We start from the raw sequence: 23,041 nt of genomic DNA on the forward strand, positions 1-23,041 counted from the left end.
TGCAGAGAATCCTGTCGGAAGACTGTACGTGCATTATTCATCATTGATTATAATCTTCATTCATGGATATCCAGACAATCACATCATAAGAGTTACCTATTAACAATGACAGATCCCCCTGCATCCCCAACGGCAACTCTACATTTCCTGCTTACAAATTGATTTATCGCATCGCGCAACCCAGATTAATGCAAGTGGTAGGGGGGAGGGGATAGAGAGGGACTTCCACCTCTCTCATCAGTTCTTTGTAAATAATCCACTTTTTATTGTGCAGGATACCAACGAATTAAGTGGGGACCAAGATATTCACCATTCTGTCCCGGCGAGCCGGTTCCCTCGGGGCGGCCTAACGATCGATCTCCCAAAGGGTTCAATCAGCAGGAGGTTAACTCTATTCCAGCTGTGAGGTACAGTACACGACCATGGTATGAGAATTTTGTGGCTCCACTTTAGCCTGGATAGTCAGTTCGGTTGTATGAGTGCTAATAAGAGTGGTGTTTCCGTTTATCCCTTAACCGGACCCATCGCAATAACCAAATCTTAGATGAGATTGAAATGAGTCTCTGCTCTCTCAGTTTTCTGTTCTGAGCTGCCTTCTGGAAGAGCTTGATGTTTTCCGATTATTACATATCTGCATATCGGTACATACGTAAATAGATTCTAAGCTGCTGGAGTTCTAGTCAACGTCATTCAGCAAGGGGATAAAATATGTTTGGAGACCAACTGAAATTGATGATGTCAATTAAACGATACTTACTTTCGCCTCCGATGCTGCTTTCTACTACCAGCTTTCGCGAGTCAGGCTGGAATCATTGATCTGAACCTGGGATTGCTTTGTCTTATCGTGAGGAAGTTTGAGGGTTACCATGGATAACCCTTAGGTTACCCAGATTCCGGAATTTTAGCCATTTTTGGGTTAAACGGTGCAAAGTATATTAGAGAAAGCGATGGTCGGATTAGTGTATGCAGGAGTTGATGGCAGACCGTTTTTCAAACTAAAGGAAGGATCTGCGGAGAGTTGTGTAAGGGAATAACTTATATATTCCGACTGCTACGGAGTAGTTAGCTTTTTTTATTGGTTATTGTTTATTTTGAAGAAGAGAGGGAATTGGAGGATTTGAGGAGGTTGATGATGAGACAGGGGTAGAATAGTTACCGTAGTTCGGAAAGCGAAGTCAAAATACGCTCTGAATCATAGGTTAACTCGGTTCATGGAATACTATGACTGCTTCATGCAGTACTGATTCACCTTAGAAGTAAGGCGTCAATGAAATTTCATAATTATCAGTAACCGGAAAAGACTTTGTAATGAGTCTGTACAGTTAATCTAGTTAGACAGCATTATTTGATTTATAGTTATGACTTACATCTTATTAATGTGTTACATTCTTTAAGAAAAGATTATATTTTTATTATAGTAATTAATAAATTCTATAAATCATCACTGCAGAAGACTATGAGAATCACACCACTAATGATGCCTAGAAAGCGCCTCTACCCCCCGTCTCAGCGCTGCCTGATTACATTTACTAATTTTAATACTTTAATATCATAAATATTAAAAACTTTACATAATATTAAGAACATTAATTAAATGTTTTATATTATTAAATTAAAGTATTTTCCTGTAAAGATTAAACTAGAAAAAGAGAAATATTTTAAAACTAATATTGAAAATAATTTCAAGTATATTAATTTACTTAAAAATAATGTCTACCGAATTAATTTCAGATTAATTCGGATTAATTCTAAGAGTTACTAACTACATATGAAATAGTGTGACTTGGTCATAGCTGGACCGCACCAGTTCTCACCAAGGTCAGTTGGTGGTGACACTGCAATGAGAAAGGTCAGTGCATCAGGGTGCATATTGAGCTGTGCTGACAGGTCTGAGCAAGGTTGCATGATCTCCCAACCTGGTTCCTGAAGAGAAATTTGAAAAAGGAACTTTTTTTTTTATTTTCTTAGCTTCCTGGTCCTGAATCCGCTCCTGTGCCTGAAGTACAGAGAGCTTCATTGATGTTCAACAAAAACAACCGGGAAATTATCCTCCGAAGTATATCGCTACAGTCTAGAGTCATAGATTTCATTGATTCCCCCTCCGCTGTGAACCCTCTCTTTCTTCTAATAATTCGCATATGTACCGGTGTATCATGTATACATGTATGTCTTTCTTTGCTTTTTTGGTTCTTCTTCTCCGGTAGCCTGTAAAGTTATCGGAGGGAATATATCCTCTATAGAGTTCGTGACGTGACACCCAAAAAGACTCACCGAGACAAGGTAAATATTAGGATGCATGGATCATATCAACTGTGCCACCACACCACCCCGCTTGAGACCATCGATTCCATCCATGTATCCCGTAAATATTCAATGATGATGCTGTACCTTGATGATGACGGTAGTTAGTGAAATGGTAATGATGATGGTGAGAAAAGGGGATGAACTAATACTGTAGTAATAGAAGGCTTGCATCTGTGCCTGGAATCAGTTCCTAATCTACCCAGGTTTACCAGTTACCAGTTACCAGTTACGAGTTACCAGTTTCATCAGTCTCAGGTTCCGTCCCAGTCCAAGGCCCGGGTACCTGAAGTGAGAAGTGGGTGTCCTTGGGTTGTTCATTAATTTTCAACTCTCTAACTAGCTCGTTATCTTGAATATTTACCAATTAATAGTTAGTGACAGCTATGCTTGTTTTCCCCTCCCTCTTCATTTAGTCTCTCACTTAAACTTACTAAACCACCCTCGACAAAACCCATCCTCCTCCAATCCTGATTTTCCCCACCTGCACCTCTAACCCGTTTTTGTCTCTTATATTATTCCCAATCTCCCTTCCCACCATCGACATCATCACCTCGTTCTACCTGCTCCTCGTCGTCTTCTTCCTCTTTCATTTATTCCCCCCCCGCATAGCACTCCGTATACACCCCCGCGCATTGACATCCCATTTTTGATCGTCTGCTGTGGCTTGCCAGTTTTATCATCGCCTCCTCTCCATTGTCTCCCACCAATTCCTCCATCATCTGCCCCTGCCACACTCTCCCAGTCTACGGCCTACGCTAGTTAGCCCTTCTCCCTCCCCGGCCATTACCCCTGCGTCGCGTAGCATCCCGTCATTATTACTCCTCCCCTCCCAGCTCTCCCCTCAACCTCGATCGATTCCTCTACAACACCATCCAACCATCCGCCATCCGCCATCAACTATCCATCCAATTCGCATCTAGAATAATACCCATCCATCTTACCTCCCATCCCGTCCTCGTTACCTGACCCTATAATATATCTGTGCGATACCCAACGCCAGCCAAACAGATCCCTCCCCGCGAATATCGACGCACGAATCATTCCTTCGAATCAATTCCGCCCTCCTATGTGTGGCTACGGACAACTCAGTTGACTGAACTGAGATCGTCCTTAGATTGAATGAACATAAAGGAAGCATCGGTAATGGAGTGTAGGGTCCGACATATGTGATTTTGACAGATAACTCTGCTTGGATTTCATAATTCAACACGCATCCATGTTATCATTGAAACCTCTACAATCCACCATTCACATTAACTGGCTCTAGAATTCATACTTATTGCTGGTTCAATGTGTGTCTGAAATTCTAAAGTTAAAGAATTTTGAGGTCTTTCACTCTGCCAGGTAAAACCTTTCTGGTGTGTTGTAGTCACCAACTGCAACTGTCCTAGAGAAAAATATCTATCAACATTTCTTCAAGCAACTTCCTACTCCCCTGCTCTCTGCAGAATAATCCCAATCACTGACCGACATTGACTAAACATCAACTTATCCTCTTTAACCTCTTTCTTTCTCCTACTTTTTTATCATTTCCTCCCCTTATCAACCCCCTCTCCATTTTAGGTTGATTTTCAAATTCACACGAAAACCATGTCGGTCGCAACCATGCTCCAACCCTCGTCGAGAGCCTCCCGGGCTTCGACAGCCTCCTCGGCTTCTTCCTTCCAGCCAGTCTCCAGACAGAATACCTTTTCTTCCCAGCATGATACTCGATCTGTCAGACAATCAAAACGAATGTCTGTCACAGCGCTATACCTCTCAATGTCGGCTAAGGAGAAAGACCTCGAGATCTCTGATGATTTGGCTAAAGGTTAGTTGTAGTTCTTGGATATATATATTATCCTCAATTCATAGGTACTGGGCGGGTAGCTAACTCTCTATTCCGCTCTCTCATTCTAGCTCAACGAACTTTACGCGAGCTGAAATCGAAGATCTCTTCCCAGTCCAAGAAGAACTTTGTACTGGAAAAAGATGTTCGATACCTGGATTCACGGATTGCGCTTCTGATTCAGAATCGAATGGCATTGGAAGAGGTGTGTTGTTACACTTATATGCGTTTAGTTTCATCTAGGTCTGATTTACTCGCAGCAAAACGAAGTTGCCAGCCATCTCGAAGATGCCAATGACCTCCAGGAGGGCTTTTTCCCCAATGATGATAAGACTCAGAAATATGGAAACCTTCTCTTCCTTCTACAATCTGAGCCCCGCCATATTGCGCATCTGTGTCGTCTGGTGACGATGGCGGAAATCGATTCCCTGCTCCAGACGGTGATGTTCACCATCTACGGCAACCAATACGAAAGTCGAGAGGAACATTTGTTGCTGACCATGTTCCAGTCTGTACTGACATATCAATTTGACAACACTCCAGAATATTCATCCCTTCTGCGCCAAAACACTCCTGTTTCTCGTATGATGACAACTTATACCAGACGAGGCCCCGGACAGGCTTATTTGAAGCAGGTGTTAGCTGACCAAATCAACTCCCTTATCGATCTAAACGACGTTGATCTAGAAATTAACCCCCTCAAAGTGTATGAGAGCATGGTCCAGCAAATCGAATTATCCACTGGAACTCTCCCACCTTCTCTGCCAAAATCAGTAACTGCAGAGGTTGCTGCAGAGAACGAACAAGTCCAGAAGATCATTGTGCCCCGATTGAAGATGCTAACAGACATCGCAAACGGTTTTCTTGAAACAATCATTGAAGGTCTTGAGGAAACTCCATACGGTATCCGGTGGATCTGCAAACAGATTCGAAGTCTGTCAAAGCGGAAGTATCCCGATGCCCAGGACCAGACTATTTGTACACTTATTGGCGGCTTTTTCTTTTTGCGATTCATCAATCCCGCCATCGTAACTCCTCGGTCCTACATGCTCATTGAAGCTACCCCATCCGACAAGCCCCGCCGCACCCTAACTTTGATCGCGAAGATGCTACAGAACTTGGCAAATAAGCCGACTTATGCGAAGGAACCATATATGGCCAAACTCCAGCCATTCATCCACGAGAACAAAGAGCGTGTGAATAAGTTTCTTCTCGACCTATGCGAAGTTCAAGACTTCTACGAAAGTTTGGAACTGGATAACTACGTAGCTCTATCCAAGCGAGATCTAGAGCTTCAAATCACCCTGAACGAGGTCTACGCAACCCACGCGTTGCTCGACAAACACAGCGCCACCCTCGCCGCCCAAGACCAGCACTCCCACCTGAGCCATCTTCTCCAGGAACTCGGACCTGCACCACCCCAACTGCCCCGCAAGGAGAACCGAACCATCAACCTTCCCCTATTTAGCAAGTGGGAAACGGCCCTCGACGACCTAACATCGGCGCTAGATATTACCCAAGAAGAAGTCTACTTCATGGAAGCCAAATCAACTTTTGTCCAGATCATGCGATCCCTCCCGCACAACTCCTCTGTCACCCGCCGTCCCCTCCGTCTCGACCGTATAGCTGAAGCAGCTGCAACCCTCAAGAATGACGCCGTCATGGTCCGCAAGGGCATACGGACGATGGAACTACTCAGTCAACTGCAGGAACTCGGCGTTCTTGACCGGTCAGATGACTTCAGCCTCCTCCGCGATGAAGTCGAGCAAGAACTCGTGCACCTGGGCTCTCTAAAGGAGAAAGTACTTGAAGAAACTCGTAAACTGGACGAAGTATTCCGCACCATCCGCGACCACAATGCATATCTCGTGGGCCAATTGGAGACGTACAAATCGTACCTGCATAACGTGCGCAGTCAGTCTGAGGGGAAACAGAGGAAGCAGCAGAAGCATCAGGAGTTGGGGCCTTATAAGTTTACGCATCAGCAGTTGGAGAAGGAAGGGGTTATTCGGAAGAGTAACGTGCCGGAAAATCGGAGGGCGAATATTTATTTTATGTTCAAGAGTCCGTTGCCGGGAACTTTTGTTATCAGTTTGCATTATAAAGGTGGGTTTTTAAACTTTTAACCTTCTTACTCATTTCCCGGAACATTTATTAACATCCGTCTTACAGGTCGCGCTCGAGGTCTTCTAGAACTCGATCTCAAACTAGACGATCTTCTGGAGATGCAGAAGGATAACCAGGAAGATCTTGATTTGGAGTATGTGCAGTTTAACGTTTCGAGGGTTCTTTCACTGTTGAATAAGCGGTTCGCGCGGAAGAAAGGGTGGTGAATTTTACGCAACTGAACAGCCGAAGGATAAACAAAGACATATGAAGGGCACCGGTCTGGTATAGTCTCAGTACCCAGTGCCCCGTTTTCCTTCAATTTTTTTTCGCTTGTCAGATGAACGAGAAGAACGAAGGGTTTGATGATAGAATGGACGGGCAACAGAGGTGGGGTGAACGAGCATGACGACTACAGTATATCCACCCGTGTTCTTGGTTTCGATGGAGCCCCTTGGAGTTTTCCACTACGGGGTTGGAGGTGATGGTTTAAACGATCTGGAGACTCGATTGGGAGAAGAATAAATATCATCTACTCCCATTTTTCTACCCGCTCTGAGCACCGAACGCATCAGGTTATATCTTTTTTTTATTCTTGCTTTTATTCTCGAGTATTTTATTTCTTTTCTTCTCTCTTCTATTTTTTTGCACTCTGGAGTTTTTAAAGGTTTGGCATGCCCGCACTATTTGATTCCTCTTCTTTTGAAACATTGAGCTTCCGCGAATGTTTATGGTCACATTTTTGCTTATGTTTCACTCTTTTATGTTCATTCTTTCTTTTTGCTGGTTGCCTTATTTCGTTTTTGCCGCCTTTCCCTTGACGACGATCTTGATATCCTTTCTTTCCTTTTTCTTTTTCTCTTTTTTTTCTTTTTTCTTTTCTTTTTTTTTTTTTTCCAGTTTTGCAAGTCTTTTCCTCGGAACGAACCACAAGCTGAAATTCTCAATCCTCTTGCTTGGTTTCGGATGATTCCTCCCCTTTCAAGGAATGAATATACCCTGCTGGTCGGGGGGACTGACTTGCTCTGGGAATGAATTTTTACGAAATAAATGTCTTTCCTACTACGGTTTTGCACATACTCTCATGCACACATTCACATATAGCAAAAGAACAGTAAGACAATGCATTTTGTATCTTTCTGGGAGGGGAATCGCAGCTCTGTACTACACAATTCTCTTCTTCAAAATCCCATTTCATTTTTTCTCCTCCCCAACTGCGCCCCTGGTCCTCTGATTATAATATTCCTTTTGCTGCCTCTGGATTGAAAGCTATGATTAGTTTCATTCCTTTTTATATCCTTCCTGTTCTTCTTGTTCGGCGGATGATGTCTTTCTCCCAATTCTACAGTTTCTGCAGTTTCTGTTCCATTGTGTCTTCAGGACCCATGGTCCTCTCTTCTCTTCTCACTCTATCCATTTGATATCCCCTGAAACTGCATTTCTCGAGGCATTCTTAGCCTTCTCTCAATTCCGCTTTGTTAATTTTCTTTGCCTTTTTGCCCCATTTTGTTGTAACATTATTCGTTGACTTGATGTGCTTCCCATTTCGGTGGCGGAACCGAGAGGAAAGGGTCGAAGGAAGAATGAAGAAAGCTAAGTCTTTGTTTTTTAAAACTAGGTACTGGGCTCAGGAAATCAGTTTATCAAGAAGTTTTGATGATGTGTCTTCCCTTGCTTGTTTCTGTTATTCCACTCCTAGTGTATTTTTACAGAGGCTTTTCTGTATTTGGTCACGAATGAATTGAATCCAGAAACCCCTAGGTAGTAGGTCCAGGTATTTACATGTACTCTGCTCGCCGCATGTTCAGGTAGGTAATGGAACACGTTTGATTCTTCTTTTCATGAGAGTGGGTCACTTATGCTCGATTCAACGCTTGTTTAAATGTATGCCTATATATTTGCCCTCGACAATGAGGATGCCTCACTTGGAGATGCCAGCAATCTAGCCATCCTCTGTCAAGCCGTATTTCGTTGTTTCGCTTTCCAGATGGTACCGTACATAGCTCCCCAGGTATCAACTCATCGCCCCTTGGCCCGCCCCACCTTTTTTTCGGCGGGCTTCATAGGGCTTCGTTGGGAAGTCCGCCCAGCGCCTAGAGTTTCTCCACCAGCGATAAGAGAGGGAAAACTCAACTGTTAGTTGACTATTAACTAGTTACCTGGTTGCTTACATATTGGCCATGACATCTATTCATGCTCTCAATTTTGTTTGTTGAAGAAAGCTTCAAGATCGAAGGAGATGTCCGAATTTATGCCCGAGTGCCTAACAGATACCAGAAGGTAGTTCTCTGTTTGACCGGACAACATCCACCGAATCCTCCTTTAACGGTTTCAACTCCACCAGTCGAAGCCCAAGCAGCCAACCAGCCAACCAGACCGCCAGAATCAGACTCCACAGAGTAAACAACAACCGGGACAAGCGACAGGAACAGCGCAGACAAATATTCATCCCCTGAGAAAAAAACACCAAGGACTAAAGCAGAGACATAACAGCCCAATAATTTATACCTAAAATTAATTCTCCCATTTGACCCATAAAGGGGGAGGCGCAGTGCAACTTTCAAAAGAGAGGGAAATAATAATAAAAAAAAAGAGTAAATAAAAAAAAAGAAAAAAACTAGTTGGGTTACTGAACACCAAACCAAGAATTTCCCTCACTTACTTTCCCTCCCTTTTTGCCTCCTCCGAGATCTGATCTATAGATAAATACTACAAAAACTTACCTCAACAGCCACATTCCACCCTCCACTCCTCTCCACTCCTCTCTAAATAGAAGACCCCATCTCCCTTCACCACCCCACTCTCTCACAACACCCGCTTTCCTCCTCCAAACCGTACAGTTATTCTTATCCAAACCAGCACAGCTTCCATATCACAAGCACCAAAAACCACAGCCTTGAAAAGGTAAAGGGGAAAGAAAGAAAGGAGGAAAAACGGAAACAAAGCCAGACAGCCCCAGCACGATGAGCAACTCCTTAATCACTCCCTCGCACCCACTCGAACTCGAACCCAAGTACGACGACTATGACTTCCCAACCACCGCCCCAGACGCCCAATCGGGTCACCCAGGCCATACCACCCCCGAGCAGGATGCACAGGTCTTCCAGCTACGGACCATGCTCGAGCAGCTGGGCTATACCGAGCGTCTGGATACCTTGTCCCTGCTGAGGTTCCTGCGTGCGAGGAAGTTTAATGTGGAGGCTGCGAAGACTATGTATGTAACCGTATGCCTTGTTGGAATGGTTGTGGTTGAGATATTATTTTTGGTTAGCGGTGGGTGGTGCTGCTTGGACTGGACTGGACGATAGGAGGGGTAGAGAGATATATATCTATACAGAAGATATATCTTGATATTTCTATGAGTGGATTGAGGTATACTGACGGCCATGTTGTTTGTCAGGTTCGTTGATTGCGAGAAATGGCGGCAGGACTTTGGCACGAACGATCTCGTGCATACTTTCGAGTACCCGGAGAAACCGCAGGTGTTTGAATATTATCCACAATATTATCACAAGACAGATAAGGTACGATATTCTGTTCCCTTTCTTACCTGCTGCCCGTTCCTCCGGGAATAGATGTAGAAGGCGATATATCAATCCCATCCTATCCCACACCAACAGCATCAGCAGACTCCAACTAATCAATCTTTACCCTATTATCCAGGATGGCCGCCCCGTCTACATCGAACAACTGGGCAAAATCGACCTAAACGCCATGTACAAAATCACCACAGCAGAACGCATGCTCCAAAACCTAGTCTGCGAATACGAAAAGCTCGCCGACCCTCGGCTCCCCGCTTGCTCGCGCAAAGCCGGCCGCCTCCTCGAAACCTGCTGTACAATCATGGACCTCAAAGGTGTGGGCATCACCCGCGTCCCTTCCGTCTATGGCTACGTCAAACAGGCCTCAGCCATTTCGCAAAACTACTACCCAGAGCGTCTGGGCAAATTATACCTCATCAACGCCCCCTGGGGCTTCTCCAGCGTCTTCAATGTCGTCAAGGGCTTTTTGGATCCGGTTACTGTACAGAAGATTCATGTGTTGGGCAGCGGGTATGAGGCGGAGCTGTTGGCGCAGGTGCCCAAGGAGAATCTACCAAAGGAGTTTGGGGGGGAGTGTCAGTGTGAGGGTGGCTGTGCGTTGAGTGATATGGGTCCTTGGCAGGAGAAAGAGTGGGCGAGGGAGCCCAAGTGGGCGAAGAAGGAGATTCATGGTAAGAAGAATGAAAAGAAAGAGGTGAAGGAGGTGGAGGGGGTGGAGGCTTCGACGGCTGAGAAGCAGAAGGATACGGCGAAAGAGACGGCCAAGGGGACTGTTAACCTGTCGAGTAACGGGGAGCTTACGGCGTAGAATTCTATTTTCCCTCATTTTCCCCTCTCCTCCTCCCCCCCTTCTTCTTTTCTTTTTATTTTCTTTTCTTTTAAATTTTTTTTTGTTAAATTTTACTTTTTTTTGCTGTCCAGTGCGGCCTTTTTGATTGACACGAGAGGAAAATGAGATGGGCGCGTGCCTACTGTTCTTTTATGCCATATATATATATTTTGTGCCGTTGCAGTCCCCCTTATTTATTTTCGAATATATGTTCCAGTCCACATCGCCTTGATTTTGAGAAAAGAAATATTTATACACGATGTTTTGAGCTTCCTCCACACCCTCTATAAAAAGACCGTTAGATTGATGTATGTCGCCTTTCAGCATTTACCACATGTCTACTCCCTTGGTGTTCTCTAGCCAATTCACCTCCTTCATCACATCTGTTCCATTCGCCCAGTTGATCTTGCTTTGTCTGTCTGTTTGGTTGCTATCTCCGAAAAGAAAATGGGTCCCCATATGTCGTGCGCGTATGCAACTTTATTCCACCCCTGTTGTCGTAACTCTTAAAGTTATTACCGTCCCAATCTTAATCCTTGTACTAACATTTACTTCTTTTTCTATACATTTTAACCTAAATTTTTCCAGATTGCAGGTCTATGTCTCCTGGTCTTCAACAAAACCACCTATCTGCACTGTGTCTGTTGGTTAGCGGGCTAGTCACTTAAAAGCATGTTCTTTTCTAATTATTCACATGCTTTTGACCTACACACCCTTGTAGAGAAGTATATGAAGGGAGAGTCGGAAAATAAAATAAAAAGAAGAAAGACGAAGACAGAAAGTAAAATGGAGGATAGAAATTAGGAAAATATCTGTCTGGTTTTTGCTCTTAAGAGCGCTGATAGATATCCTGTCGTTGATCTATTACTTATTCACACATGTAACGAAATTGCAAAGAGAGGCGACTGTGAGTATATACGGGTTAATTCATTAAGAGGTATCTTTTCGCAAAACGCCAATTAAAAGACAACATCAATACCCATCCCATTTCCAAGATGCAATATCCAATTGCCCAGTTCCCAGATCCCAGAGCCCAAAGACTCTGAACACCAGCCGATCCCATTTAAAAGCAGTCCAAAACGCCCTTCTGGAAACAAACAAAATCAAAATAGAGCAGAAGACACAGATGAATCATGATCATAAATGCTCCACTACCTCCGCCGCCCTCCTTGCCCTCTCTACCTTGCCCACCGTCGCTGCAAGTCCACTATCGCCCTCAACTTCATCCCCGCCTGCCTGTACATCTGCATCCCCATCCTGCAACCTCACCAACGTCTTCAATACGTTTGCATACACCTCCTCCACCCCCCCTTCAATCCACCTCCTCCTCGCCCCCTCTGTACTTCCAAATGGAACATGCAACGTGAAATCCTGCTTGCTGTGACCCTCTCTGCGCCTTCGTCGTTGACATCGTACCTGTGCCGTATCACCCCCTTCCCCTCCCTCTCCCTCTCCAACATCCAGCATACTCACATCCCCTTGCTCCTCCCCTTCCCCTCCTTCCTCCTCACCCCAATCCTCATCATCCTCCAGCATAACCCCCCTCAACGCCTCAGCATACGCCCCCGCCGCCCTCCCCGGCGCATCACGCCTCAGCTGCGCCACCGTCGTCGTCAACGATTCCAACTGCGCATACAAAGCCGCCACTCGCGCCGCCAGCGCCGTGTCATACGGTTCATACTCTATTGTCTCTTGCGCGTGCAGAAATGAGATGGGCCCTGCAACATCGTCCGTGCCATCTGCATTACTGCTGCTGCTGCCGTTTTTAAAAGATTCGGCCGGCGAGAGGCCATTGATGCTTATGGAGGGGGCGGCAGTTAGGAAGGTTTTGTAGATGAAGTCGTCGACCAAAGTGCGGACGCGGGATTTCAGGGGGTCATTGTCGGGGTCTTGGTTGTGGTTTTGGGTGGAGGTTGGGTCTGCGACTGCGGAGGCGGAAGGGGGGAAGTGGAGATCTAGCTTTTGGCGGGAGAGGGAGACGATATTTGTGTAGAGGTATGAGAGATCGGCGGGTGATTGGAGTTCGATTTTGCGGTGGTGAGGGGCTTGCATTTTACGGCCGCTTTTCGGACTGGTTAGGTGTCTTTTTTTTTCTTTTTTTCTTTTTCGGTTGGGGGCAATATCCCCTTTATCCTCGTATCTCTGTGGGCAAGGTTAATGAGTAGTGGAATGATGCATTAGAATTCTTGTATTATTGTTCAGTGTTTTTTGGTAGACGGAGATATTTATATGAAGTTATCGCGATGTTGATATGAAGGCCCAATTTGGCTTAGCGTCGATGCATGCACGATGTCATCGCGGGAATTTGGGAACTTGGAACTTGTTAAAGAGGACATACCAACCAACCACCAACCTCCGCGACAACCACGAAAGCAGTGGCAGAGATGAGGGGAAGTAGAAGAAAAGATCTCGGGAGTAACAAAGCCCATTCGAGACCTTTAGGAAGCTTTCTCTCTGCTGCTCTATTCGAAACTAACTAACACACCCATAGTAACCTCTGTGGATTAACGATATACACCGATGGAGCTGCAGCATTAGCAGTCCGCGACTGCTTTCAGACCACTCGCACCGTCATTTATCGCCCCGCCAGCAGACGATTTAACGCACCGCTTTTGCTCTTTAAAATTGGCCATTTCTACTCATGGTCACTACTAAGTCCGTTTAAACCTCTTCCTTCATACTTGCTGCCGCCATTTTCTCAGAAACAATGTCGATCAGCAGCTCAAAGATATCCCTCGTCGACAATACTGTGCCTGATCGAACCTCCCGTATTGGTACGGGTGGGGGAGGGGAAGATCTAAGCCTCTCAGCAAGCTCACCCACGTTTACCACAGTGACGAAGAAATTAACAAAAGAATCCGTGAAAGATAGCTTCCAACGAAGGAAATATGCGAAGTTCCAGAAGAATAAATATGGCAACGGAGATGGACACGACGGTGTCGAGGGGGAGGGTGAAGGCCGACTCAGCCTGGATATATCTCCATCTCACCGGGATTCTCCGGACAGAGCGGTAGAACAGCAGACCCCGAAAGGCAATTTCACGAATCCCAGCAAACAGACTGCCGCCGAAACCGTTGAGGTCGCGTCGGAACCTGCCGAGGTCCTTCCAGACCCCTCGTTGTCCCAGGGACACCCTGGAGCGGGCGAAATCAGCGAAATCGACGTGTTGTACGAGAACCAGCGCGGCTGGTGGTTCTTCGGTGTCCCTCTGTATTCAGCAAAGTCACTACTGCATCTGGACCCATCTGCCTGGCTCACCCGCAACCTCGAGGATAGCCCCGTCAACATCACGAATGCGCAGGTGCCCGACCCCAGCTGGGAATGGGCGTGGGATACGTGGTATATCGACATGTCCTACGATGTCGATGAGGGCGGGTGGCAGTATTCCTTTGCGTTCTCGTCGCGGTTTGGGTGGCATGGGACGCATCCGTGGTATCACTGCTTTGCGCGCCGGAGACGATGGTTGAGGAAAAGGGTTAAAAAAGTTAGCATTGGGGCTGAGGAGGATATTGTTATGGGAAAGACGCGATCCTTAAATGAGGTTTGTTTTACGGTTAGTTCGTGTCGGGCGCCAAGTGTTGGACTTCGGAGTCGGCGGGTAAGCCGTGGGACGCTTTCGAGTGCGGGTGAGATGAGAGCGGATGACATTTTGCCTGACGATATTACCAATATCGGTATGTTATTGAGCGCGATGAAGATGGCTCCGTTGGATAGAGATAAAATTCTCGCTATTCAGCATTTCGTGCAGCATGGAGGGGAGGACTTGTATTTTTTTCCGGAAAAGGTATGAATTCATCTACCCTGTTACCTTTCTGTATGTTTCCTGCTTCTGCTCTTTTCAAGGATTTTGTCTCAAACTTTGTCGATGCCAATTGACACCTCTGTTTCTGCCTTGTTTATTACAGATGCCCGAGATTCTATCACTGTTCATGTATAAAACCTCCTATCGTCACCTATTAGACTACTTTATACGGACTATTGAGAGCATTCCCGCAACATCTAAGGGGGCTGAAAAACGGAAGCGAGAAAGCCTTATCAAAGTCATTGAGGACGAGAAGCTGAAGGGGCTGCATTTTTGGAGTGATAAAAAGGCAGTGGCTAGGGAGGAACGCCCTCTATTGACAGATGGCGGAGTGGGCGAATCGGATGACCACCCTTCCCGAAGATCCAAAGGCAAGGAAGTTGTGCGGAACGTGGAAGACAGGGAGTAAGGAGCATTAATTAGTTATGGTATCCGTCCATGGCGGGATACGGAGATATAGCACATAAATATATGCATCACCGGGGTGATATAGTTTTTTGAAGTTGTTCAGTGGTTGTCTCTGCAATGCTTGACATTGACAGTTGAGCCATAACTTGCTTGTAAGCTAGTTATATCACCTTACTGCCCTTTATCCTGCGCCGTCTGATTAGCTATTAAATATTCCGTTTTTCGGTGCTTTGGAGACGTTAAAACCGAGTCCCTCATTCAGAAGTCAAGGAGAAGAGGACTTCACGTGACCAGCACATAGCCTAAACCTTCCCTTTATATTTCTTCTCTTGGGAAGTGCAATATTAGGCGAAAAAATATCTCCGCAAGATCCAAACCTCAAAAATGCATCTAACAAAATCATCACTTAGACTCTACCTACCTTAAAGCGCTACAGCATAGCTGATGCACCCACGAGCAACCAAGATTTCGCAGTATTTTGCCTGCCACTGAGAGTTTTCACCCCAATGCTCTCTGGGACCCACCGGGGTCTGAGAAACCGGGTGTCATTCTCTCTAGCTCCTTGCGACCATGCCGCATTCTCTCGCAATGAGCCCTTTTTACCGTTTTTATACCCGCGCGGGTTCCTTTTTACACTGACCTGGGAGAGGCATGGGCAGGGCCCAACCTACCCTTTCATATCAGGCAGTAAACGGTTAAATTCAACTTCCTATCGTTGCAGATTTGCCAGCGTCACTCTTGATACCTCGCGCAAATATTCTGGGGAAACACAATCCTCCATTTCCGATTCCCCACCAACGGATTCAAATCTTGCGCAGCATGATAAATCAAGCGAAGTTGATAATGAAAATTCATGGAAACCGGGCGGATACAAACAAGCCGACAGCAATGGTCTTGGACCAGGTCCTAGTCCTCATGGTCCGGTCATCATTCGAACTGTCCGTTCTGAGCCGTGGTGGATTAATAACCCTCCAGGCGGGAGGCGACAAAAAGAAAATTACGTATATGAGAAATGGATGGACATAATGAACGAGATCAAGACTTTACCGAAAGCTGCTGCGGACAAACCCCCTCCCGAGTATGCCAAAACCATATACCTCTCTGAAAGAGATGTTGTTACCTTAACTGGATACGAGTGGGAGAACTTGTGGTATGTCAAAACGTTGAGCGGATGCCGAGTCCATGTATTACCACGGGAACATGATTCCGAAGATTCGATGCGCAAAATCGTACTCACGGGTTCTCGGGAGGCTGTTAAATTGACTGAGGAGGAAATTCGGGCGGAAATCCAAGCGTCTTATGATTTTGGGAATTCTCCTGACTCTTTACCCCCTTTTGTGTTTGGACACGAGTGGAAGGGGAAGCAAGATATGGATATCCCAAGGATACGGTCTGTCTGGACACGCGGAGAGCGGTTGATGTCTGACGGGGAAAGATCTAGGAATCCGATCCGGGCAGATGAAATACGAATACCGCAGCAGTGGACTATTAAAAGTTTTGGCGACTATGTCGAACGGATAGTCAATCTGGCCTTCTCAAGCCCTGTCCATCGTCAGATATATCAAAATGGGACTCGAAATCGAGACGTTATTATGGGAATTATCCGCGATTTGTTTACTGATTCCAAGTTAGGACAGTTCCTGTCTACCCGAGCGGTGAATTTAGCCATATTCTTCTGCTATCGATACCCTGACTTTTTACCAGACCTTTTACAGCTATTTCCTAGATATGAGCATCTGATGACCACAAGGACTTTCAATGCACTCCTGAAGGGTTGTTCGAGAAACCATGACCTGGAGAGATTTCGTTATATCATCACATTGATGAAACGGTTTAGGGTTAGACCGAATGGTATGGAATGGGTGACTTTCGTCGAAACAATCTTATCCTCATCAATCAAGCAAAAAGTGGTCGCGAGCCTGCGCAACGATGGACTTTTGAATGACCAGACTATCCTCCGTCTTCTCATATATGAGATCATTCCTGTTTCCTTCAGATCTCATCTGGATAGCGGCCAAACAGCCCAAGATTATTTTGAAGTCATGGATAGGAGATATGGACATGACTGGATGTGTACTGATATGGTCAACAGAATGCTGAGAGTGACGAGATGCAACAAGGATGTTGATGCAGCTCATCAGATTATACGGCGCTCTAAGGAACGGCATATACAACTGGATACGCAGTGCATGAACTTTTGCCTCGCCTTGTACCTTAACAAGGGCTGGTACCCTCAGGGACTCTCCTTCTATTTGGACTTTGTCAATGACTTCCCAAATGTAGCAGTAAATAACGAAACTGTCCGCATTCTTTTTAGCCTAGCCTGGAAAGCTAAATATTATAACACCTGCCGGGTTGTTTGGAGATATTCCTGCCTCTTGGGCCTAGCAAGCTCGAACATGAGACATCTGGTTTTGTCCTCCCTTCTCCGAAACACCATCCATGACCCCGAAAACTACCACCAAGACTGGCACAAGAAAGTTGGTAAGGTCGTTGTCGGGATCGAAACCAGCGTTGCCGATATTGGCACGCGCTTTGACTCTCGTGATACTGATGGATCAACCGAACCTGATCAACCTCTGTTGGATGACAACAGCAGCCTCGTGTCATTGCTGGTAGATTATCAACCCAACGGCGAATTACGGGATAAGCAGCGGGAACTTGCGATGAATGCCATCGACAGGGATGCTAGGGCGACGTGGAGCTTTAAGCCTCAGGCAACATTCGAGTATATGATGTGGCAGGCTCATGAGATGGATATAGCGTGGCAATCGACTCCGGGCTCTGCAGACATGTCTGTTGATGAACTGGTTCGGAGAGCAATTGATGTCCCCGTAGTTAAAAGGCTGATGGCCGGTAAGTGGAAGAAAAGCCAGGTCTCTGGTAAAAGGGATGAAATTGGGGAGGTTTGGGGGGAAGGACATGAACAAGATAAATACAGTGAGGAAGAAAGAGAATATGGGATGGGAGAATCTGGTTTACATGCCAAATCTGCCAGGGCACAGGGGGAGACTAAGGAGATAAGATCAACGCGGAGTGGAAATACGATTTCGGTGGAGGAGGTTCGGGATTTTTTGGAAAGACGGGGAATATCGTGGACAGGAGGGGAGAAGTCTTCGAAGGGAAGGTAGTGGTAGATTTAAAGCTTGCGACTGAAGTGAAGGTCGAGAAGATGCCCCTTTTTCTATCTAAGATAACTGTATGCCATCTGGACCTTTTTGCTTCCTCCCTTTTATGATAATATTATAGCGGCATTGATGCGTTATACGGCTACATCAAAAAGCATCTCCCCTTTTTCTGCGTGTGCTTCTATTTCCGTTTGCTATTTTCTAAATCTTTTCGTTGATGCTTGCGAGGATACCAAGATAGATTATTGAGTTTTTGTTTGCTATACTTCGGTGATTCTCATCTGGTATACTTGTTGTCTTGGGCATGTCATTATATAAGGGACATATCCAGCTTTCCATGGTTTTCCATATTCTACTCTGCAGATGGGATATTTTGGACTGGGTGCTTTGTATATTACTCATTGCGTATATTCGCATAAACGCCTCGCTAATTCATAGAAATGGATTTGAATTCGATAAAGGAAGCCTCAGATCCACGCATGGATTTCTACTCTCCGTAGACTACTTTGATTAAGTATATTGACCCGGTCGCTATTTGAGAGGTATTTAGCTTTTCAGGTTAAAAAGGGTTTTTAACCTGCATTTTGGTGGTTATCCTTTGCGGGATTCTAAAATCAATTTGCTGGGAAATAGACATGGCTATCGCCAACTTGGAGCTAACAATCTATGCTCGGATCCCATGAAATCCCGGGATTCCGAGCCTGGAAAAGTGTTGCTTCATCGCCATTGTTACTCCATTCATTTCAATCAGCCACGGGATATCTCTTCAACCTTAGCTAAACACAAATACCTAAGCTCTGACACACGATCTACATCATAAATTCCTCTCATAACGTCCATTTTCAATCCGTAAACCATAATCAATAAATATGGTGCCCCGAATGCTCCCCGTTCTCATGCCGTGGCAACTCTTGAGGATTATATCCGTACGGGTCGAGGGTGGTCGGAATGGACCCCACACCCTCCTTCAGATAAAGCACAAGCCGGAATGCGGAGTTGCCATTGAGATAGTAGCGATGCAGCTGCTTGCTGCGTAGGAAGCCCAGACGTTCGTATAGTTTCATAGCTGCAGTATTAGTAGTTTCGGTTTCGAGGACGATCTGAACGTAGATCGGGCGTTAGTTGGTTGCTTGTGTTGGAGGGGGTTGTTAAATACGTGAGTGGTACCCATAGTACACGTGTGCGGCGTGAAGTGGGTGGGAGACACTGCTTTTGTGATGGACACAAGGAGAGGAAATGGAAAGAATGTCACACCTCGTCTGCATTTCTAGCGGTCATTGCATCAATAGCCATACACACAAGCTTCGTCGCAATGCCTTTGCCTCTGTGTTCTTCCTTCACAGCTAACATGGCAATATAACCACGTAGCGGCCCGCCGCGATGTGGTTCGAGCTTTGACACGACAACCCCGATCAGGTTGTCTTTTTCATCCATTGACTATATACATATATTAGCCCGATCAGTGTCGACAGCAATGAGTTCTTATGTACGAAAGGGGGGCACTTCAGCTGGGATATAAAAAGGCGGTGACTGACCATGTAGCACAGGTCACCCCATTGATAGAGAAAGTATCTGTAGACATAGATGCTGTACGGCTCGGAAAGGTCTTTGGAGATCAGCTGGCGCATTGCAGAGACATATTCGTTCTCCTTGTCGCTTTCATATTGGACATAGCGATGTTGTTCAGCGACAGCCGGAGCGCTGGATGCCGCATTGTCAGGCATCGTGGACGTAAGAGAGTCGGGGTTGCGGTTTCATAGGGAGCTTTTCTTTTTTCCCATTTAATTTTTAACAAAATACCTGCATCATAAAACGGCCATTCACCCCAGGAAGAGTAAACCCTCAGTCAATCTGTCTGAGTGAGCGAGCTCCAGGTGGGGAATGTTAGCTGCGTAAGGTTGCCCGCCTAAGTTCCAAAAAAAAAAAGCTTGGGTGTTGTTTTGCACTGGCCAACCATCGTTCATCTCTTCCCAAATACGTTCGACAAACATCACCACAAAAGTCTGCACTTTGTCCCTCTTCCCATGTGATTCCCCGCCTGCAAGACGGGCAGGTCAGCCCAGTCGACGGCATCTAATCTATGTATTTATCAATATATAAAAATAACCAAAGTCTCTGAAATTCCCGCCGAGAAACCATAATTGATATTTACCCTACATACACCATGTCAAGCCTCCGCCGTCGAGTCGGGAATATATTCGCGTCCACTCGCGCCAGCTCTACACCCGGCGCATCCGCCGCAGCTACCCCCGACAACGCCAGCGACGACAACAGTGGAAGCAGCAGTAGCAAGAATGCTGTGGTGGTGGATGACAATGGAGGGAAAAAGCTTCGTTTCGGCCCAGCCTTAGAACTTCAGGAAATCTCTGTCAGGCGGAGGAGTAAACGGCGTAATGGGTTGATATTCGGACTTGGAGGCATTTTTGGGATATTCTTAGCTCTATTTTTTGCAAATCAGAATGAAGTCATTAGTTTGGATGCTCTAATGGATCTAAATTTGGATTCGTTAATGGATGTTATGCCGGCCGGCATTATCAGAGATGCCAGCCAGTTCTCGGTATTGCCCTCCTCTATTACCGCTCCTGGTTTTCCTCCTCTCGGGGTAATCGCTTTCAGTCGAAGCTAATTGTTGGTATTCTTCTTATCATGTAGCAAACGGAACGGGAAGCGGTAAGCTATGATGCCTTTTCGGTTGGCCTCAGTCTTAAGACTCAGGGAATAACCGCAAACCATTCTATTATTATGGTCCCCGGAGTGATATCAACGGGGCTGGAGAGCTGGGGAACTGATGAAAAGTCAAGACAATACTTTAGGAAAAGGTTGTGGGGAAGTTGGACTATGATGAGGGCACTCGTTCTCGACAAATCTAGCTGGAAAAATCACATTATGCTCGATAAGTTTACGGGACTTGATCCCTCGGGTATCAAGCTTCGAGCTGCGCAGGGTTTTGATGCGACAGATTTCTTCATCACGGGTTACTGGATCTGGAACAAAATTTTGGAAAATCTTGCTACCATTGGTTATGATCCAACTAATGCTTTCACTGCCGCTTATGACTGGCGACTTTCCTATATTAATCTTGAAAGGCGCGACCATTATTTCAGCAAGCTCAAGGCATACATTGAGACGGCTGTGGGACTTTCGGATAGGAAAGTTGTTCTTGTTTCGCATAGCATGGGCTCTCAAGTAGCCATGTTCTTCTTCAAATGGGTTGAAAGTTTGGAGCATGGGGGAGGAGGCCCTGACTGGGTAGAAACACATATTGACTCGTGGATTAATATTAGCGGCTGCATGTTAGGGGCATCCAAGGGAGTCTCAGCTGTCCTGTCAGGAGAGATGAAAGACACTGCACAGCTGAACGCCTTTGCAGTCTACGGGCTCGAGAAGTTTCTCTCAAAGGAAGAGAGGGCGGATTTGTTTCGCGCCATGCCTGGTATATCGAGCATGCTCCCCAAGGGTGGAGACGCTATTTGGGGAAATAGCACATGGGCGCCAGACGACCAAGAAGGCCAACCTTTCACCTTTGGTAACTTCATAAATTTTAAGGAGACGAATTCGTCAAAGACGCAAAGCAACCTTACCGTAGACGGCGCGCTACCTTTCCTCTTCAAGCACACGGACCAATGGTACAGAGATCAGGTCCAGCAAAATTACTCTCACGGCGTTGCTCATACGACAGCAGAAGTCGAAGCGAACGAAAAGGATCCACGCAAGTGGCTGAATCCGCTTGAAACCCGCTTACCCATCGCCCCAAACTTGAATATATATTGCTTCTATGGCGTGGGCAAGCCTACAGAGCGGAGCTATTTTTATCATGACGATATCGATCCCTTATCGAAGCTGAATGTCAGTATAGATACAACAGTGACGAACGGGATTGTGGATCGAGGAGTGGTCATGAGCGAGGGCGATGGCACCGTCAACCTGCTCAGTCTGGGATATATGTGTGTGAAGGGATGGGGGATTAAAAGATATAATCCTGCTGGTGCAAAAGTTAAAGTGTATGAGATGCCGCATGAACCTGGTCGGTTCTCGCCTCGTGGAGGCCCGAATACAGGTGAGCTACATGGACGCTTAATATTATCACTTGTGCGTTTTACCCTCTTTACCAAAACATGTTATTATTGTTATTGTCATTGTTATTATTATTCATGGGAAACCATCCTCTGACGATGCACACATATGTTTAGGTGACCATGTCGACATTCTTGGTCGATCACTCCTCAACGATTTAGTTCTTCGTATCGCCAGTGGGAGAGGTGACATGGTGGAAGACAACTTTGTCTCTCGAATAAAAGAATATTCTGACCGCGTTAAGATCAGCGAGGAGGAATGATCATTATGATCATTGAACCCTCTAACTATCTATCATCCATCTTGTACAAACAAAATGACCTTCATGGATTCAGTTCTTCTTTCCTTTTCTTCCATTGATTTTTGGAAAATCCTTGGAAACCATACAGCCCTTCTCACATAACCACCGTCATTAATGTACAGAACCTGTAATATTTCCTTTATCACTTCTCTCCTGTATATTCCTTTTTCTTTTTCTTCCTTTCTTCTTCCTTTTTTTTTTTTTTTTTTTTTTTTTTTGGGCAAACAACCGTTTTCCCCCTTGGTCTTTGTTTTGGAGAGGTTTCAATCATCCTTTTTGTCCCCTATATCCCTCTTCTCTTTTGCAATTATAGATGGCCTGGTAGCAATTGCCACTTCCCTTTGCTGTGTTCTGACTGACTATGGCTAGGTTTTTTGAATATTGTTTATACCTCAAATGGCAAACAAACCGCGATGAATTTCATATCTCATTCTGAGAACATTTTTCTCTTCTGAGCTTCAGTTTTATGTTAACACATCTTCAGAAATAATTTGACTTGGGTTACTACCAAAACCCTATTACTGTATGTGTTGAGGAAGGGTGTCAAACTTATCCCATATTTTTGCACATGGTGTCTGAGTGAAGAGACAGAGTATTGTGAGGTACCTACAACAGCAGCTTGAATCATGGTGATTGAGTGTTCCAGAACCCTACGCACATATGAGAGCACAGAATACATCATATCGTGGGGGTGGTAGATACTTCAACATTGCAGGTAT

General features: G+C 45.6%; 7 protein-coding genes across 7 annotated transcripts; 5 read left to right on the top strand and 2 right to left on the bottom strand.

Annotated features, from left to right (window-relative positions):
- Positions 1 to 3,894: 3,894 nt before the first annotated feature.
- PAAG_07899 (GTPase-activating protein) lies at positions 3,895 to 6,465 on the top strand (the record flags this gene model as incomplete). The annotated part of the gene is made up of 4 exons (XM_015846364.1): positions 3,895 to 4,114; positions 4,204 to 4,337; positions 4,393 to 6,238; positions 6,305 to 6,465. The coding sequence occupies 4 exons, from the start codon at positions 3,895 to 3,897 to the stop codon at positions 6,463 to 6,465; spliced, it is 2,361 nt and encodes a 786-aa protein (XP_015700799.1).
- A 2,736-nt stretch (positions 6,466 to 9,201) lies between these two features.
- On the top strand, positions 9,202 to 10,588 carry PAAG_07900 (phosphatidylinositol-phosphatidylcholine transfer protein; the record flags this gene model as incomplete). The annotated part of the gene is made up of 3 exons (XM_002790165.2): positions 9,202 to 9,452; positions 9,639 to 9,762; positions 9,902 to 10,588. 3 exons carry the CDS (start codon positions 9,202 to 9,204, stop codon positions 10,586 to 10,588), a joined length of 1,062 nt encoding a protein of 353 aa, XP_002790211.1.
- Positions 10,589 to 11,746: 1,158 nt separating this feature from the next.
- PAAG_07901 (hypothetical protein) lies at positions 11,747 to 12,661 on the bottom strand (the record flags this gene model as incomplete). The annotated part of the gene is made up of 1 exon (XM_002790166.1): positions 11,747 to 12,661. The coding sequence occupies one exon, from the start codon at positions 12,659 to 12,661 to the stop codon at positions 11,747 to 11,749; it is 915 nt and encodes a 304-aa protein (XP_002790212.1).
- Positions 12,662 to 13,316: 655 nt separating this feature from the next.
- On the top strand, positions 13,317 to 14,820 carry PAAG_07902 (hypothetical protein; the record flags this gene model as incomplete). Its single annotated transcript, XM_002790167.2, has 2 exons — positions 13,317 to 14,393; positions 14,515 to 14,820. 2 exons carry the CDS (start codon positions 13,317 to 13,319, stop codon positions 14,818 to 14,820), a joined length of 1,383 nt encoding a protein of 460 aa, XP_002790213.1.
- A 505-nt stretch (positions 14,821 to 15,325) lies between these two features.
- On the top strand, positions 15,326 to 17,950 carry PAAG_12463 (hypothetical protein; the record flags this gene model as incomplete). The annotated part of the gene is made up of 1 exon (XM_015847945.1): positions 15,326 to 17,950. The coding sequence occupies one exon, from the start codon at positions 15,326 to 15,328 to the stop codon at positions 17,948 to 17,950; it is 2,625 nt and encodes an 874-aa protein (XP_015702447.1).
- Positions 17,951 to 18,807: 857 nt separating this feature from the next.
- On the bottom strand, positions 18,808 to 19,671 carry PAAG_07903 (GNAT family N-acetyltransferase; the record flags this gene model as incomplete). The annotated part of the gene is made up of 3 exons (XM_002790168.2): positions 18,808 to 19,047; positions 19,202 to 19,384; positions 19,483 to 19,671. The coding sequence occupies 3 exons, from the start codon at positions 19,669 to 19,671 to the stop codon at positions 18,808 to 18,810; spliced, it is 612 nt and encodes a 203-aa protein (XP_002790214.1).
- A 440-nt stretch (positions 19,672 to 20,111) lies between these two features.
- PAAG_07904 (Phospholipid:diacylglycerol acyltransferase) lies at positions 20,112 to 22,283 on the top strand (the record flags this gene model as incomplete). The annotated part of the gene is made up of 3 exons (XM_015846365.1): positions 20,112 to 20,504; positions 20,600 to 22,004; positions 22,138 to 22,283. 3 exons carry the CDS (start codon positions 20,112 to 20,114, stop codon positions 22,281 to 22,283), a joined length of 1,944 nt encoding a protein of 647 aa, XP_015700800.1.
- Positions 22,284 to 23,041: the final 758 nt, after the last annotated feature.

The sequence above is a fragment of the Paracoccidioides lutzii genome (assembly GCF_000150705.2).
Source record: "Paracoccidioides lutzii Pb01 unplaced genomic scaffold supercont2.27, whole genome shotgun sequence".
In the NCBI taxonomy this organism is placed as follows: Eukaryota; Fungi; Ascomycota; class Eurotiomycetes; order Onygenales; family Ajellomycetaceae; genus Paracoccidioides; species Paracoccidioides lutzii.